The 19,096-nt window shown below is 42.0% G+C and overlaps 1 protein-coding gene across 6 annotated transcripts in view; it reads left to right on the plus strand.

Moving 5' to 3' along the window:
- sema4ba (sema domain, immunoglobulin domain (Ig), transmembrane domain (TM) and short cytoplasmic domain, (semaphorin) 4Ba) overlaps positions 1–19,096 on the plus strand; it is a 432,540-nt gene that overhangs the window by 384,257 nt on the left and 29,187 nt on the right. For all 6 annotated transcript variants that reach the window (XM_073033035.1, XM_073033033.1, XM_073033036.1 and 3 more), the window contains 4 exons: positions 730–846; positions 1,831–1,973; positions 9,654–9,835; positions 18,072–18,222. In XM_073033035.1, coding sequence (XP_072889136.1) covers positions 730–846; positions 1,831–1,973; positions 9,654–9,835; positions 18,072–18,222 — 593 coding nt within the window. The remainder of the gene's footprint in view (positions 1–729; positions 847–1,830; positions 1,974–9,653; positions 9,836–18,071; positions 18,223–19,096) is intronic.

Consider the following 19,096-nt stretch of genomic DNA (forward strand, 5'->3'; position numbering starts at 1 on the left):
AACCCTGAGGTTCAAATCTATACTTCCTGAAACTGGCTGTACAGGTAGATAGGATATGAAGAAGGCCTTCATAGGTCAGGGCATGGAATATGAGTGTTGAGATGTAATGTTGCAACTTTACAAAACATTGTTTAGATTGTATGTGAAGCATTGTGTACAGTTCTGGTTGCCACGTTATAGGAAGGATGTGGTTGCACCGGAGAGAGTGCAGAGGAAATCCACCAGATGTTGCCTAGATTGGAGGACTCTCGGGGCAGTCATTAGATAGGCTGTTTTTTTTTGCCTTGGAGTGAAGGATGCTGAAGGGTGACCTGATTAAGATATATCAGCTTGAAATATTAACCCTCTTTCTCTTCTCACAGATCCAGTCTGACCTACTAAGTTTTTACTATGAGGCATAGATAGGTTAGATAATCAGCTCATTATCCTTTGGTAGGGGTATCAAAACAAGTGGGAATTGATGGTTTTGTGGTCAAGTTTGCAGATGATACAAAGATAGTTGGAGGGGTGGGTAGTTTTCAGGGAGCAGGGAGTCTGCAGAAGGACATGGACAGATTAGAAGAATGGGCAAAGAATTGGCAGATGGAATGTAGTGTAAGGAAGATGGATCATAACGTTTTACACATTGGATGGATAATGTGGACTCGTCAAGTATGACAAGGACATTGATGAAATATTGAATAATATGAATGAGCATCTTTAATACTCATTTGTCTTTACTTTCTTCAGAGGAGGAGCTATATGCAGGAACAGTCAGCAATTTTCAAGGCAACGAACCAATCATTTCTAGAAGTCTGGGAAATAAACCACCCTTAAAAACAGAGAATTCTCTTAATTGGCTTCAGGGTAAGTTACAGACAACAAACATTGAGATGCAAATGATAAAGATGAACACTGAAGTAAAATCCCAATCCATAGAGATATTTCACAGCAGTGCAGTTGGAGATAGAGTGGGCACAGAGCATTGGGATGTTGGAGCATTGTAATTCTCTGCGTAGATAAAAGAATCTGTGTTCACCAAACATTCCTTCTGATTAACCTTCCACCTTCTGAATCCACCCCCAAAATTCAAATGAGTATTGGATATGTTTCAGCAGAGAAATGTTAAAGATTTACATATGTTTGTAATTTCAGGAAGTTTCAAACTTATTTCTTGGGTTCAATTATCATAACATTTACTGGAGGTTTCATTGTGTTCAGCTGGCCCACCTAATACACTAATCTTCCTCTAGACAAACAATCGAGTTATTTTAAACTAGGTTTACATGAAAATAATGAAAGGGGGCTCCATATCATAGTTGAATTCACTCAGTTAGTTGGATAATGCAATAACTCACTAGTTCCAGATCTAGCAAACAGTTGGAATTCAAGGGCAGCAGGCTCTTTGGATGCATTACTGTTCTAATAGTATAGAAATCATCATTACGTTTCTGCATGTCCTGGATCTACGAGCCAAGTTCAGTGTTAATTGGAACAGATTTTCCCAGATGTGTACAGACCTATAGCAGTTCCAGTTTAATTCAGGAGCTTTAGACCCGATCCCTTTGGTGTGTCGAAGATTATAGGCTATTGAACTCCAACTAGGGTGAAATATTCCGTGGAAATCTACACATCTGCTGTTTGACGTTTAAGCAAATCTCTTAAAAAAAACAAAAGCCCACCTCAGTCAGTTTTGTGGTGACTTTGTGCCTCAGCGGAGAAATGTCAAAGATTGAACTGTGGAAAGAATTGTAACTTCAGTTAAATGTTAACTTCATTTGGAGTTTTGTACGCAATTCATGAACAAGAGTGTTTCTTTTAAAGTCATTAATTTATTTAACTGACTTACAGATCCAGCATTTGTGGGCTCGAAGTTCATCCAGGAGAATCCTGGGAAGGATGATGGAAAAATCTATTTCTTCTTCAGTGAAACTGGCAAAGAATTTGACTTTTTTGATACCACAATTGTTTCACGGATAGCCCGAATCTGTAAGGTAGGCTCAGTCAGGGGTTGGCGGTGGGGGAGGGACTGGTGTCTTCTTATTTCTGATGTTTGGTAATGACCCTTTGTTGTTATTAAAGCCTTGAGAATTGTGTGATTCTCTTCTAACTTGTGACAATCATATAAAGAGATCTTCTTTTCTCAAGATGTGACAGGTATGGGTCAGCAGTGCGTGGTAGCGTAGCTGTTAGCGCAGTGGTTTTAAAGTGCCAGTGATCACCAATTGAGGTTCAGATCCTGCCGTTATCTTTAAGGAGTTTGTATGTTGATTTCCTCTGGGTGCCCTGGTTTCCTCCCACATTCCAAAGGTGTGCAGTTAAGGTTAGTAATCAGTGGGCATGCTCTGTTGGCACCAGAAGTGTGGTGAAGCTTATGGGCTACCCCCAGCACAACCCTTGCTGATGTGATTTCATGCAAGCAAAACATTTCACGGCATGTTTGGACGCTTCGATGCACACGTGACAAATGAACCTAATCCTTTGTAAGCTGCACATACTAAAGTCAGAGAGATAAGATGAATCGGGGTTCAACCAACCCGACCAAACCAAGGTTCCCGCATCATCAGCTGTTAGATGCTTTGCACCATATCAAGTGTGTGCTTTACATCAAATCATACAGCATAGGATCTTCTCCGAGGATCGCCACCTTGTCATGGTGGAGAGACTTGTGAGTTCCTGAGATACTAAGAGCGATGCCGTCTGGAGTTTAGCCATCTGGGGCTTAGCTCCTGGGTTACCCATGGCAGTAAGGTCAAGGCAGAGGTTCCAGACAAGGAGCGATCTAACCAAGTACTCAGTGGCGGAGCTGGCAGAAGATGATGACACATCGCAATGGCAGTGAAAGCAGAGGAAGGCCGCAGCGGCGCACGGTCACCGGTTGTGGCGCATTCCTTGCCACTGGGCCCCGAAACCGATCTCTCAAGGGCCGTGTGGTGACTGCCCATGCGTCAGCCTCCCCACATTAAACAAAGACATGCACAGGCATTCTCCATTAAGGGAATCCACCCTACCTGGATATGTGGATCCCAGATTGGCCTCTGAGAACCCACCAATAGACAACACCTCAGGAGAACATTGTGCTCGACTCGAGTGATCATGCTACTACTACCACAGCATGGAAACAGGCCCTTTGACCCACTGTGTCTGGCACCCATTTGCACTAATCCTACATAAATCTCATTTGGGAGGATTTGACAGGAATATGGACTATTCAACCCCTCCCACACTAGATTAATGTAGGATTAGTGCAAATGGGTGCCAGACACAGTGGCCCAAAAGGTCAGGAACATGGTCCATTTCTATCAACCTCTCCCAGACCTGCATTAAACGATCAGAGGTATCCCTCTGGAAGCAAGGCCTGAGACAAAATACACTCTATAAAAGCATGCACATTTACCAAATGGTTTAACTTTAAATATATGGTTAATTACCATTGGAAGTTCTTTAATTCAATGATCGGGTTTGAGAGCATCTGGGAAGAATCTGCTTTTAGACTGTTCAACAACTCCAGCAAATCTTTCATTAGAGCTGTGAGATATTGAAAGCAAAAGTTAATGGATCTGAATAAATAGGGAGTTTTATGGACTCCTAATAGTGTTCCCAGAGCTGGAATAGAAAGAGATGAATTTATAATTGTTGAAGGTGAACTGATGGGGATCAGAACTACGAGTAGATGACACTTTAATGAGAGTAAAAGGCAATCTTAATCCTCAGAAGATAGTGTTCAGTGATGTAGATCTGTAGACAGCCTTAATTAGAGACAGTTTCTGATTGATTGATGGCTAAATTGATGCAAGTCATAGCAATATCTTCAAATATACAGTGAGAGGTGTACAGGTCCTGTGGTATATTTCTGTTACCAATTCTTGACTGTGATTACTAGATGTATAATTACTCACTAATACGAGGGGGCATAATTCTAAGGTGACTGGAGGAATGTATAGTTCAAAGTACGTATTCGAAGTATATACATGACATCATAACTCTGAGATTCATTTTCTTGCAGGCATTCACAGTGAAAAAATCAAATTGCAAAAGACAACAAATAGTGCAAAGCCAAAAGAGGGAAAAAAATAAGCAATTAATATTGAGAACATGAGATGTAGAGTCCTTGGAAGTGAGTCCAAAGGTTGTGGGGATGGTGAGGTGGGGGGATGTCGGAGGTAGGTTTTTACATGGAGAGTGCTGGGTGCGTGGAATGCACTGCCAGAGGTAGTGGTAGAGGTAGATACACTAGGGACATTTAAGGGATTTTTAGGTAGGCATGTGGATGATAGAAAGCTGGAATGCTATGTAAGAGGTAAGGATTAGATTGATCGTGGGCCAAATGTCCTGTATTATTCTATGTTCTATGTACAATGGATCCATATTAAATGTGATAAGTCAGAAATCAAGAGTGAAAGCAATGGAAAGTGTTCAGTGTTTTGGACAACATCTGCTGACATAGGAAGACCCAACTCAATGTAGTTGAATTCCCTTAAATGTTGTAGTAACAGTGATTGAAGCACCAACATTCTGAAAAAGGACTAGACTCACCCTGGATGCCCACCTGCCTGGCTGCCCACCCAAAGCTTGACTGTTGAGCTTGGAGTGACAGAAACAGAATAAGAAAATAGGGGCTACACACACAAAATACTGTTGGAACTTAACAGGTCTGGTAGGAGGTAACAGTCCATGTTTCTGACCCTGACTCTTCATCAGGATTGGACAGGAAGGGGGAAGAAGCCAGAATAAAAAGGTGGGGGAAGAGGAAGGAGTACAAGCTGGCAGGTGATAGGTGAAACCCGGTAATGGGGAAAGTGTGTGGGTGGGGTAGGGGAGATGAAGTAAGAAGCTGGGAAGTGATAGGTGGAAAATGTAAAGGGCTGAAGAAGGACTCTGATAGGAGGGGACGGTGGACACTGGAAGAAAGAGAAGGAGGAGGGGCACCGGAAGGAAGTGATGGGTCGATGAGGAGAAGGGGTAAGAGGGGAGGCAGAATGGAGAATGGAAAAAGAGAGGAGGGAGAGAGAGAAATGACCAGAAATGAGTGAAAATGATGTTCAAGCAATCAGGTTGGGGGCTACCCAGACAGAATAAAAGGTGTTGCTTCTCTAGCCTAAGGGTGGCCTCATCGTGACCGTAGAGAAGTCCATAGACCGACGTGTCGGAATGGGAATGGAATGTAGAATTACTCTAGATGGTCACTGGGAGCAATGATGCTTGACGAAGAGGTTCCCCAATCTTCATCAGGTCTTCCTGATGCAGAGGAGGCTGTGCTGCTGGGCACCATAGACAAACCCAACAGACCCGCGAGTGACGTGTCGCCTCACCTGGAAGGACTGTTTGGGGGGCAGAATGGTAGTGAAGAAGGAGGTGTAGGAGCATGAGTGGCACTTATCTCACTTGCAGGGATAAGCAAGAAGAGGGAGATCAGTTTGAAGGGATGTCAAAAAGAGAGGCATGTAGTGAACGGGTTTTCTGTGAGGATATCCCTAATGATAATCCAGCTAAAAGTTAACACTCAAAGAGCTAAGACATTAGGTTTAGATTGTTCAATTTCTCAGCTTTATTTTCTCAGCATCAGTTATCTCATTATAAAAATCTAATGAAGAACTAATTATATCATTTGGAAATTGTCACTGCAGGAAGTAAAAATAACAGTAACTCTCTATAAAAACAATTTGGTGAGAAATCTTTCAAGAAAATATTCGGTTGTTAGAATGAGATTGGGCAGTATTATTCATTTTTAGCTACAGTGAGTTAGGTCTATAACCGGGGAAAGAAAGGGTAAAGCAGATTGGTGAAGACTGAGGAGATAGAATAAAAGTAGATTTGCCCAATAGGAGGCTAGAAATGGCACAGGAGTAATGTGCTGTGGGCATCCTTTCTGATGAAACTAAGACTAATTACGAACAACGGCAGGTTGCACAGTGAGCGATTCAAACAAATAGTGGCTCTTTTGTTTTATCATCCATGCGAATATTTAACCATCCATGTAAACCTTGGAAAGGACAGGGAGCAAAGTTTGTAAAAACTTTATAAGTTACTGCGTACTTTAGATTGAGTGAGTCAGTTAGTTGTCAGTTTAAGTTTCATTGTTCCAAATCCAGAATTCATTTAGAGAAGTTAATTCAATAATTCAAAATAAAGATATACTAACCTAGCTTTCACATCTCATAAAGGGAAATTAAGATTTTAAGACATAAGATATAGAGCAGAATTAGGCCACTTAGCTCAACGAGTTTTCTCTACCATTCAATCAAGGCTGATTTTTTCAACTCCATTCTCCAATCTCCTCCCCAAAACCTTTTATCTTCTTACTATTCAAGAACCCACCAATTTCTGCCTTAAATATTCCTATTGACTTGGCCTCTGTGACAACAAATTCCACAGATTTACCACCATCTGGCTGAAGAAATTCCTTCACATCTTAGTATTAAAGGGATATCCCTTTATTCTGAAGCTGTGCCCTCATATCCTAGACTCTCCTATAAATGGAAACTTCCTCTCCACATCCACTCTCTCCAAGTCTTTCACTAGCCAGTAGGTTTCCATTAGTAAGAGACTCTTAGAATCTCCTTTAACCCTCAAAAGCCAAGAATCAGCAGGTTTTGGAAATCTGAAAGAAAAACAAAAAAATTGTTCCCATTAGTCCTTCTCTGTTAAAAGATCCTCAGTAAAGAGACACAGTGAAAAGTTTTAATTTAAAAAACATCTTCATATGAAAAGGGACCCTACAGTAGATAAACCTGGAGATGTTCTGGGAGACATTTATAAATGGTTGGGTTAAGTTGTTTTCTGATTTTGGCAATTTACTTGTGAACGTTTCGTCACCATTGGAGGAAACACTGATGATGTCTCCTCACATGGTGACAAAATGTTTTCAAGTAAATTGACAACATTGGAGAACAACTCAACCCAACCATCAACCTCCCACGCTACCTATCTTCTGAATTATATTTGTAAGTTCCTCAGAATTGGTCTTGATGCTAAAGTGTTCAATATGGACAGTAGAAGCTTAAAGAAGACCAACCTAGAAGAAGATTGCCTCACTGGCCACTGGCCAACCCTAAGGTTGATTTCTTCCTAATAACACATAAGCAGAACTTAGCTTTCTTTTTAAGGCCTGCTGATGTGCAAGTGATAGCTGTGTTTGTGCCTTTCAGGGTAGGGTACTTACCAGAACATTTCCCACTCTACAAAGGCCATTCTGAAATTGTGGATACCACAGCAGTGAAGTTCTGAACTATCTATGATGGAGCTCCACAGTACTCCTGCAATGTGACTACCTCTGCTGCGTCACCTTTATCCTCTCACTACTCATTGGATTCTGCTGACCTCCCTTCCCCACTAGTTATCTCCCAACCTTTGGGAATGTTTCTTGGCCTGGCAGTTTTCACCACTGGTCACCAGACCATAGCCTTCTTCTGCACAGTCATTCTAATCCAATCTATAATTCAGTCTTCCATTCCAGAACTCTGTGGATAATTTGCACATTTCAAAGAAGGGCTTGACGTTATCATTAGTCTTCTCCATTATTCTGTAGGTGAAGTTGAAGATTAGATCAAAAAGCTTTGGTCTCTGTTTTACTTTTCCAGTTGCCATGTCCTTGTAATATTCACAATAAATGGGTTATCTAAGTGACAGAGTTGCACTGTCTTCTTTATTTATGCTGTTCTACAGTATATCTCACCTGGTAGGCAGCAAGAATCACAGAGAAGTAATTTATCTGGTGGATCGATCAGTCGGACTCTGTCACTCTCATTAGTTGCTGTTCGCTACCTCAGAAAGCTTTGTCATTTTCATTGGCATTATTGATCAAAATAATAGCCAGCTAAAAAAATTCATCCTTAGCATGAGGCGCCATTATACATTGATGTAATAATCACAGGAGCTCGTCAATGACAAATTGCCATTGCTTAAATTGTCACCATTGATTTTTTTTTCCTGAGCTGCATTAACATTTACAGCATCATCGTGTTCTTAATGAAAATAAATGAGAATCTGGTTTGGGGATGGAGGAGGTGATGGACTGGTTACGGGGAATCATTATTCTGCAAAGTACAACATGGAAGAAGGCAGAGTAATGTTTGGAAATTGTGCTTCAGGAAGGTTGCTCGACCCGAAATGTTAACTGTTTTTCTGTCTCCGTAGTTGCTGTCTGCGGTGTTTTATTTCTTGACGTGTTTCCGAAACATGAGCCAAGTGAAAGCCTTGGCTGATGCTGCCTGGCCTGCTGAAGTGTTTTCCAGAATATTCTAGAAACGCAGAAAACCTACAATACAGGCCCTTCGGCCCACAAAGTTGTGCCAAACATGTCCCTACCTTAGATATTACTAGGCTTACCTACAGCCCTCTATTTTTCTAAGCTCCATGTACCTGTCTAAAAGTCTCTTAAAAGACCCTATCATATCTGCCTCCACCGCCATTGTCAGCAGCCCATTCCATACACTCACCACTCTCTGAGTTAATAACTTACCCCTGACATCTCCTCTGTACCTACTCCCCAGCACCTTAAACCTGTGACGTCTTGTGGCAACCACTTCAGCCCTGGGAAAAAGCCTCTGACTATCCACACGATCAATGCCTCTTATCTGTTTACATTCAGGCAATCTTTCTACATGCACAGCTGGGTGGTGGTTTGGTACCTTCGCAGAGGTTTATTGTTGCTGGGCCCATTCTTAATTCTAAATTGGAAGTCTTTTGTTAGCCAAGATTAATATGGTAAACAGAGGAAAGGCAGGTATCTAAAGTTAGCTCACCAATCAGCTGTGGCAGCTAATTCATCGACTTCAGTTCCAGTATTCCAAAGTAACGAGTTTTGATGCAAATAAAATTTGTGTTTCAGCACACTTGCACAAGTAATGCGTGCGAGCTCAGTTTCAATATATTAAGGGAAGTTTGGATAGGTACATGGATGGTAGGAGTATCGAGGGCTGTGGTCCCAGCGCAGGTTGATGGGAGAAGGCAGTTTAAATGGTTTGCCATGGGCTGGATATACCAAAGGGCTTGTTTCTGCGCTGTACTTTTCTTTGACTCTATGTTTGTCATCATACATGTCTACTGTTCAACTTTTAGTCATAGGAAGAAGAAAAACATATAAGTAGGCCTCTCAGCCGTTCAGTCCACACTGACAATTAACCACCCATTACACTGATGCTACCGTATGTTAATTCTTCATCTCCGCAGTCTCATCAACACCCCCCTCCCCGTGATCCTACCACTCACCAGGACACCGGGGGCAAATTAACCAGCCAAACCACACATCTTTGGAATGTGGGGAAAAACTGGAGTACACGGAGGAAATCCATGTGGTCAAAGGGAGAACGTGCAAACTCCACGCAGCTAAGACTCAAGGCCAGGATTGAACCCGGGTCGTTGTTGGCGCTGTAAGGCAGCAGTTCAACTAGCTGCACCATTGTACAAACTCTTATCTCTTAGCCAATTACTTACATAACTCATCCTGGTTTGTGTTACTGGAGTCAACCAGTCTAGAGGGCAAGCCTGTTGTGAGGTTAGATTGCAAGTGCGGTCGCAGCTGCTGAAGGGTGTTCTATTTTTAGGAAGGTGTTGTAAAATATCTGAGAATATTGTATTTCTAAATCTTTGCATGGCTGTGTTGTGATGATCAACAGTGTTATATTCTGTTGAAATCTCTCTTGCATAAGCACCATTAATAAATCTTTCCACAGGGGGATATAGGAGGTGAGCGGGTTCTCCAGAAAAGGTGGACAACATTCCTTAAAGCCCAGCTGTCCTGCTCACTCCCAGATGACGGATTCCCATTTAATGTTATCCAGGATATGTTTGTTCTGTCTCCAGGAAAAGAAAGTTGGAAAAACACAACCTTCTACGGAACATTTACTTCCCAGTGGTATGTGAAATTGTACGGAAAATCAAATCGTTTGTGCTCAGCTCTGTGGTCAGATCAGGACCTCCTGAATTTATGTTGTTTTTTGATAAAATTCTGATCTTCAAAGCATTCTTTTGATTATTACAATTTTAAGGTCTTGACTTTAGATTTGAACTTAAGTGAATATATATTATTTCTACAACTTCTCTAATTTTCATGTAGAGCAGTTAGAAAGATAAAACCAGTAGTACTTCATTGGTACATACACTCAGTGGCCTGAAACATCAGCTATTAATTCCTTCCATAGATGCTGCCTGACTTGCTGAGTTGCTCCAGCATTTTGTGCAAGTTGCTCTAGATTTCCAAAATCTGCAGAATCTCTTGTGTTTATAACATATTCTGTTCTGTCTTCCGGGGCTTCACCTGTGAGTAAAGATGATGCAACAATCTCCTTTAAACTCCCATTTATTTCCTCTCTTGGCTGTCTCAGTAACCTAAGATGGATCCTATCAGACCATGGGGTTTTATCCATTTTTAATGTTGTTAAAGGGCCCCAATAGCTCTTCCTTGATATCAAGGTAAAATCGGTAAATTGGTTAATTATTGTCACATGTACTCAGTGGCCACTTTATTAGGTACACTTGCCTGCCAATGTGAAATCTAATTAGCCAATCATGTGGCAGCAATTCAGTGCAGAAGAGCATGCAGACGTGGTCAAGGGGTTCAGTTGAGTTGAGAAGGTGGGACAAGCTATGATGTAGAGTCAAACGTTTTGAGTTACTTTTGGCTGGAGTGGAAGGGAGAGATGCAGTAACTGAAAGACCCCGTTGTCTAGTCTGAAATGGACACCAAGGAGGGAGTGACATGTTGTTTAAAGTGAGCGGCAGAGAAGGAGTGAATGACACATGTTTTTGACTAAAGGTGGTTTGCAGCGCATCAGAATATTTTGTGCCTTATCCCTGCATTGCTTAGCTCTTCATTTTGGATTATCTTGATTATGAATTGCAGCAAATGACTTAGCCGGTAACTCAGAGAGGAGGAGACCGCACTTCAGTTGTTGCTGCTGTTCTCAGGCTGTCAAGGAATTCCAGGACACCCTCTTGGTTTAGTACTACTCTAAAGTGTGATAAGTTCGTGGAGCATTTAATGACAATGGGTTCAGTTTTATGTTTGGAGGATGATATTAAGAAAGGTAATGCACCTTTAAGTTGGACTGAACTTAAAAGACAGAAGAAGAAAAGAAGAGGTTCAGCTGTTGTTCAGACCAAATGTCAGAATGGGAAAAAATGTGATCTACGTGACTTTGATCATGGAATGGTTTGATTATTGAAGAAACTGCTGATCTCCTGGGATTTTCATGCACAACAATCTCTACGATTTGTAGAGAATGATGTGAAGAACAAAATAAAATCCAATGAGCAGAAGTGAAAGCACCTTGTTAATGAGAGAAGTCAGAGGAGAGTGGCCTGGATACACCCAATGGCACTTTATTAGGTACAGGATACTTGTGCCGAGAAATTGGATCACATAATCACAAAATGCCACTTAATTGTGCATCACATGGAGAGTAAACCGCAAGTTTCACGTGGTTTGTGATTTTCCTCTCAAATTGCCCAGGCTTCTGGCATGCTGTGTGCAGATCAACCCAACCATGCAGTGACCTCCAACAGAGTGCAGTCCAAGACCAGGATACCACTTCCATTATTTTATAACTCTTCTGACTATATGTATAATAATTTTATTATTTAAAAGTACATATTTTTTTTAAATGGATGCATAATTAAAATGAATAAATAATTTAACCTTTAAAGCTATTTTATGGCCTGGTTATTCCAGTAAGGTGGCGCAATTAAGTGGTGACTCATTTTGTGGAGCTCTGGTGGGAATCATCAAATAATCCCATTATGACTGCTATGACTAAAATCTGCAGTCACAGCCATGGCTGCTTCAGTAAACAGAGTTGTTTTAAGATGTTTACAAAATCTATTGAACGTACCGTCGCTGGAAAATAAAATTGAAGACCTCAGAAGAAGATTGCTGTACTAGAGGGACGCCAGGGACTGCTGTGTACTTTGCTTTATGGAAATATGTCCCACACCTGCAATTTTGGACGCAGTGCTGCAGCCCCATTGCTTCACCACTCTCCGCAAAGACAGGACAGCTCTGTCTTTTAAAGGCAGATGAGGAGGAGTTATGCTTTATGATTAAGTCATTGTGATGCACAGTTGTGGCAGTTTGGTATCAGTCCTGCTCACCTGACCTAGAGTATTAGCGGTCAAATGTCATCCATTTTTTCTGCCGATGGAGTTTTCTGCCATCATCCTGGTAGAAGTGTACATTCCACCTCAGGCCAACGTCAGGTAGGCACTGGAGGAGCTGAGCAACATAGCAGGGATGAAACTGCACACCCTGATGCCTTCTCTATAATTGTGGGCGATTTCAACTAGCTTGAAGTCTCTGAATAACTACCAATAACATATCATCTGTGGAACCAGAGGAGCCAACACACTTGACCACTGTTATACCACCAAGAACGCTTACTGTACCATCCTGTGCCCGCACTTCAAAAAGTCCAATCACCTGCTGCATTTCTACATCCAGTTTATAGGCAGAGAGTAAAGACCGTAGCACTGGTGGTGAGGACCAAGGAGGTATGGTCAAAGGAGATGGCGAAGAGCTTACAGGACTACTTTGAGTTGGTGAACTGAACAATATTCAGGAATTCATCTTCAAGTCAGAATAAATATGCCACAATTGTCACTGATTTCATCAAAATTCAAAGTAAGTTTATTATCAAAGTCCATACTGTATATGTAACCATTAACAACCCTGAGATTAATTTTCTTGTACTCATTAAATCCAAGAAACATGATAGAAGCAATGAAAGACCACACCCAAAGGGACGGACAAACAACAAATTGGAAAGAACTCAACAAACTGTGCAAATACAAACAAAAAATAGAAATAATAATAAATAAGCAACAAACAAACTAACATGAGATGAAGAGTCCTTGAAAGTGAGTATGTAGGTTATGGGAACAATTCAGTGATGGGGCAAGTGAAGTTGAATGAAGTTATCCCATCTGGTTTAAGAGCCTGATGGTTGAAGGCTAATAATTGTTCCTGAACCTGGTGGCGTGAGTCCTGAGGCTCTTGTATCTTATTCCTGATGGCAGCAGCAAGAAGAGAGCATGACCTGGGTGGTGTGAGTCGCTGATGATGGAAGCTTCCTTCTTGCAACAAAGCTCCGTGTAAATGTGCTGAATGGTAGAGAGGTCTTTACCCATGATGGTCTGGGATGTAGCCACTACTTTTTAGAGGATTTTCCTTTCAAGCACATTGTGCTTCCATACCAGTCTGTGATGCAAACGGTCAATATACTCTCCACTACACATCTATAGAAGTTTGTCATGTCGAATCTTTGCAAACTTCTGAGGAAGTAGAGGCACTGCCATGCTTTCTCCATAATTGCACTTATGTGCTGGGCCCAGAACAGATCCTCTAAAATAATAACACTGCAGAATTTAAAGTTGAAAACCTCTCCACCTGTAATCCCCCGATGAGTACTGGCTCATGGATCTTCAGATTCCTTCCCAAACCCTTGGCCTTGCTGACATTGAGTGAAAAGTTGTTCTTATGACATCATTGATTCGTCACCACCTTTGGTTCAGCAAACCTAAATATGGCATTGGAACTGTTTTTAGCCTCACAGCCATAAGTATAAATCGAGAAGAACAGGGGGCGAAATGGTGCCTTGTAGTGCACCATTGCTGATCGACTTTGTGGAGAAGATGCTTTTGCCAATCTGAACTGATTGTGGTCTGCAAGTGAGGAAGTTGAGGATCCATTTGCACAAGGAATTATTGAAGCCCGGGCCGTGAAGCTTATTAATTAGTTTTGAGGGGATGGTAGCTGAGCTGTAGTTGATGAAGAGCATCCTGATGTATGCATCTTTGCTGTTCAGATGTTTCAAAATTTCAAAGTACATTTATTATCAATGAATATATACGTTATACAACCGTGAGATTTGTTTACTTACAGGTGGCCACAAAGCAAGAAACCAGAAAGAACCCAATTTAAAAAAATAAGTTAAACAAACAATGTTCCAGGGTTGAGTGAACAGCCAATGAAGTGGCACCTGCTGTGGACCTGTTGTGCTGTTAGGCAAATTAGATAGATAGATAGATACTTTATTCATCCCCATGGGGAAATTCAACTTTTTTCCAATGTCCCATACACTTGTTGTAGCAAAACTAATTACATACAATACTTAACTCAGTAAAAAATATGATATGCATCTAAATCACTATCTCAAAAAGCATTAATAATAGCTTTTAAAAAGTTCTTAAGTCCTGGTGGTAGAATTGTAAAGCCTAATGGCATTGGGGAGTATTGACCTCTTCATCCTGTCTGAGGAGCATTGCATCGATAGTAACCTGTCTCTGAAACTGCTTCTCTGTCTCTGGATGGTGCTATGTAGAGGATGTTCAGAGTTATCCATAATTGACTGTAGCCTACTCAGCGCCCTTCGCTCAGCTACCGATGTTAAACTCTCCAGTACTTTGCCCACGACAGAGCCCGCCTTCCTTACCAGCTTATTAAGACGTGAGGCATCCCTCTTCTTAATGCTTCCTCCCCAACACGCCACCACAAAGAAGAGGGCGCTCTCCACAACTGACCTATAGAACATCTTCAGCATCTCAATTGGAGCAGATCCAAGTCGCTGATGAAGCAGGAGTTGATGAGTTTGATCATCACCAAACTCTCAAAATACTTCATCACAGTGGTGTAAGTGCTTCTGAATGAAAATCTTTAAGGCAGGTTACCACATTCTTCCTAGGCACTGATGTAATTGAAGCCTGCTTGAAATAGGTAGGTTCCTCAGACTGTGTGAATTAGTGTGTACCTTTGAGAACATACTGGACGTACCCAAACCGAAAGCTTTGGATGAACCAGGAGATTCATAGTATGCTGAGGGCTAGATATGTGGCATTGAACACTGGTAATTCATGACTATCCAAGAAGTCCAGGTATGAACTATGGAAGGCTATTTTAAGGGCTAAAAAACAATTTCAGTTGAGGTTAGATAGAATTGGATGCACGTCAGCTCTGTCAGTGTTTACAGGCCATTAGTTCCTACAAAGCAAGACCTAACATCATGAATAGCTGTGACGCTTCACTCCCAGATGAGCTCAACACCTTTAATGAACAGTTTGAAAGGGAGATAAAAACTACATCTGTGTGAATCCATACAGCACCTAATGACCCAGTGACCTCTGTCTTGGAGGCCGATGTCAGAACGCCTTTCAAGAGTGTGAGCCCTCACGGGATGTTAGGCCCTGATTGGCCGAGCTCTGAAAAACTGTGCCAGCTAATTGGTGGGAGTGTTCAAGGACATCTTCAATTCCTCACTACTGCAGTCAGATGTTCCCTCCTGCTTCAAAGGGTGATAATCATACCAGTGCCCAAGAAGAGCAGAATGAGATGCCTCAACAACTATTGCCCAGTGGCACGCCCATCTTACTGTGATGAAGTGCTTTGAGAGGTTGGCCGTGGCTATTATCAACTGTGCATAAGCAAGGACCTGGACCCACTGCAATTTGCCTATTGCCATAAATCGGCCAACAGAAAATGCAGTCTCAGTGGCTGTCCACTTGGACTTGGATCACCTGGACGGTAGTAATACCTACATTAGGCTGCTGTTTATTACCTACAGATCACACCAACAATCATGAACTCAGTTCTAATCAACGAGCTCCAAATCTGGGCCTCTGTCATCATTCCCCCCCCTCCCCCCCACCACTGGATCCTGACTTCCTCATCAGGAGACCACAGTGTGTGCAGATCATAAATAGTGTCTCCTCCTTGCTGACAAACCTCATGATTGCATGCTTAGCCCACAGCATTTCCCTCTCTGCACCCATGATTGTATGCCCAGACACAATTTAAAGACCATCTATAAATTTGCTGACGACACATCTATTGGCAAAATTTCAGATGCTGACGAGGAAGTGTACAGGAGCGTGATAAATCAGCAGTGTCACAGCAACCTTACACTCAGTGTCGATAAGACCGAGGAACTGATTGCGGACTTCAGGAAGTAGAGGTTGAGGGAACACACCATCGGGAAATCGGAAGTGGAAAGGGCGAGCAGCTTGAAGTCCCTGGCTGTCAGCATCTCTGAGGATCTATCCTGAGCCCAACAAATTGATGCAAATACAAAGAAATTCTCATTTCATAAAGAGTTTGAGGATAATTTGTATGTATCCAAAGATACTCACAAATTTCTACAGATGTACTGTGGAGAGCATTCGAACTTTAAAAAGGTGATGCCTCAAAAAGGCAGTATTCCTCATTAAGAACTCTTCCCCACCCCCCCCACCGCAAATCACCCAGGACATGCCCTCTTATTGTTACCATCAAGGAGGAGGTACAGGAGCCTGAAGATATACATTCAATATTTCAGAAGCAGATTCTTCCCCTCTGCCATCAGATTTCTGAATGAACAATAAACCCAGGAACACTACCTCAGTATTTTTTCCTCTCTTTTTTGCATTACTTATTTAATGTATGTGTATGTATAGCATACACTGAACGCACAACCAAGTTGCAGGGATTGTGTAGAGGAACATCTGCACTGACTATGGATTGGACATCCCCAAGTCCAAACACCCAAAAGCCAGAGGAGAATGACAGAGCTAAGATCCTGTTGAAACCATCCTGACCAACAGCGCCACACGCGGTATGCCAGCTGCACAGCCGCTGAGCGACAAGACCTGCATCGCGTGGTGAAGGCGGCCCAGCGAATTGTCGGGATGGAGCTCCCAGGACTGGACACCATCTATTCCAGCAGACTCAGGAGGAAAGTAATCAGCATAACCAGAGACACCACGCACTCCAGCCACTCCCTGTTTAACCCGCTGCAGTCCAGCAAAATGTTCAGGACCCTAAAAGCCAGAACAAATGGACTGAGGGACAGCTTCTACCCCAGAGCTGTGGCCTCCATCACACCACTTCCACAAAACAATGACTGAAACTGTGAGCACACACGTGCACACACAAGGACTCAAATACTCGCACTGAAGGCACGTTGTGCATTACTGTGATATTCTGATGCTGCTGCAACTTATTTTCTGCTACTTATCTATTTAATACTGTTTTTCTATTACTGTCTTGTTTTTATCTACCGCTTTGTTTGATTACCTGAGAGGAAGCCAAACAGAGTTTCATTGTATCTATGTATAATGACAATAAAGATCATTCATTCGTTCAAATACAGACTGATAAGCAGGTGCTGGCCAACCAGCCAGACATCGTAGTACTGGACAAGGAACAGAAGAAAGCGATGGTAATAGGTGTGGCAATCCTGGATGACGATAACATCTGGAAGAAAATATGAGAAGCTGGAGAAATACCAGGACTTGAAAGAGCAGGTAGAAAGGATGTGGAAGGTTAAAGCCAGAGTAATCTGGCTTTAGGAGCACTTGGAGCTGAGGCACCTGAACTGGTAGAGTGGCTGCAAGGGATCCTGTGAACAACATCTGAGATCTCTGACCAGAAGAACAGCAAAGATACTGCACCAAACCCTCAAGCTGCCAGGCCTCTGGTGGAGCACCAGAGATTGAGGGGAAAAATACACATATGCACCACCCATAAGTGGTGTGAAAAACAATTATATATATATCACACACAATTTATATATTTAGATATACATGCACATTATATTGTAATTCATAGTTTTTATTAGTCAGTATTGCTGCCTCAAAACAACAATATGCCAGTGATATTAAACCTGATTCTGATTGTAATTCTGAGTCTTTCGAGCTTAAGCAATACTTTCTTTAAAAATACAAAGGGGAAGGAGAGAAATGACACTCCTTGCATCTTGTAAAATTAGTAGTTGTTTCTATCATTTTGATAGTTTGGACTTTGTGTTTTAACGCTGTGACTTGATTAGAGCTTTCTATTCAGTGTAATAACTTATTATATACCATTGGAGAGAGATTAGCTTTATTCGTCATATGTATATCAAAACATTCAGTGAAATGTGTTATTTGAGTAGGATCAATTCAGCGAGGTTTGTGCTGGACAGACCATAAGTCCAGAGCCAACACAGCATAACCACAAAACGTGCAAACTCATATAGGAGGATACCAGGAGGAAACACACACATTCACCAGAGCAGGATTAGATTGTCGGAAGTGGAGGAAGAATTGCATGTTTAAACACTGGGCTGATCTGCTGGTTCTCCTCTCAGGTATAAAGGCGGTGCAGCTTCTTCTGCCGTTTGTGCTTTCTCCATGGCTGATGTCACGAGAGCCTTTGCTGGAAAGTACATGGAGGTGAACCGCGAAACACAGCACTGGTATCCGTACAACCAGAATCCCCCAGAGCCAAGACCAGGTGCCGTAAGTATCACTCGTGACAGGGTCTTCAGAGGAGTACGTTGGTTTTTTGATGACTGCAAAGCTTTCTTGTTTGGCCACAGTCTTAGTTCCAATTTCAATTTGGAGTATTTGTTAATTTGCTGCTCACTAATAAAGTTCTTGCGAAAAGCAGCCACGTCCAGTTCACAGAGCTGACATTGATCACGAGAACCAAAAGCAGAAGGGGGTTGTTCTGCCTGTCCTTCCTTTGAAGAAGATTATGGCTGATCTTTTACCTCAGTGCCATTTCCCTGTACTAACCCCACGTATTTTGATTTCTTTAATAACCAAAACTCTAGCAGTCTGTGTTTTCAGTGAACTCAGTGACTGAGACGTTGTTGGTAAAGACTGCAAAGAACTTTGCACAGAACAGTGTAGCACAGAAACAGGTTCTTCAACCCCTGATGTTGTGTTGAACTCATTAAGCTACTGATATCCCATAAAACAAATTCCTTCTGCCTGAACATGGTCCATATCCTTCCATTCTCTGCATATTTATGTGTCTGTCTAAGAAATTCTTAAACATCTCGACTGTTTCTGTCTTCACCAGTACATTCCAGGGACCCACCACACTCTCTGTAAAAAAAAAGCTAGCCCAATTCTTTTGAACTTTCCCCCTTTACGTTAAATCCATGCTCTCTAGTATGAGATATCATCTGTTTACTCTATACCTCTCATTATTTTATAAACTCCTCACTTCTGTGAACTTTTTTTTCTAGAGATTGGCTTTATTGTCACATTTACATTGAAACATCAAAACATGTACCGTAGTTTGTCGTTGCCATTTGCGTCAGTGACCGACACAGTCCAAGGATGTGCTGGAGGCAACCCGCATGTGTCGCTATGCTTCCAGAGG

The sequence above is a fragment of the Hemitrygon akajei genome, chromosome 30 (genome assembly GCF_048418815.1).
Source record: "Hemitrygon akajei chromosome 30, sHemAka1.3, whole genome shotgun sequence".
In the NCBI taxonomy this organism is placed as follows: Eukaryota; Metazoa; Chordata; class Chondrichthyes; order Myliobatiformes; family Dasyatidae; genus Hemitrygon; species Hemitrygon akajei.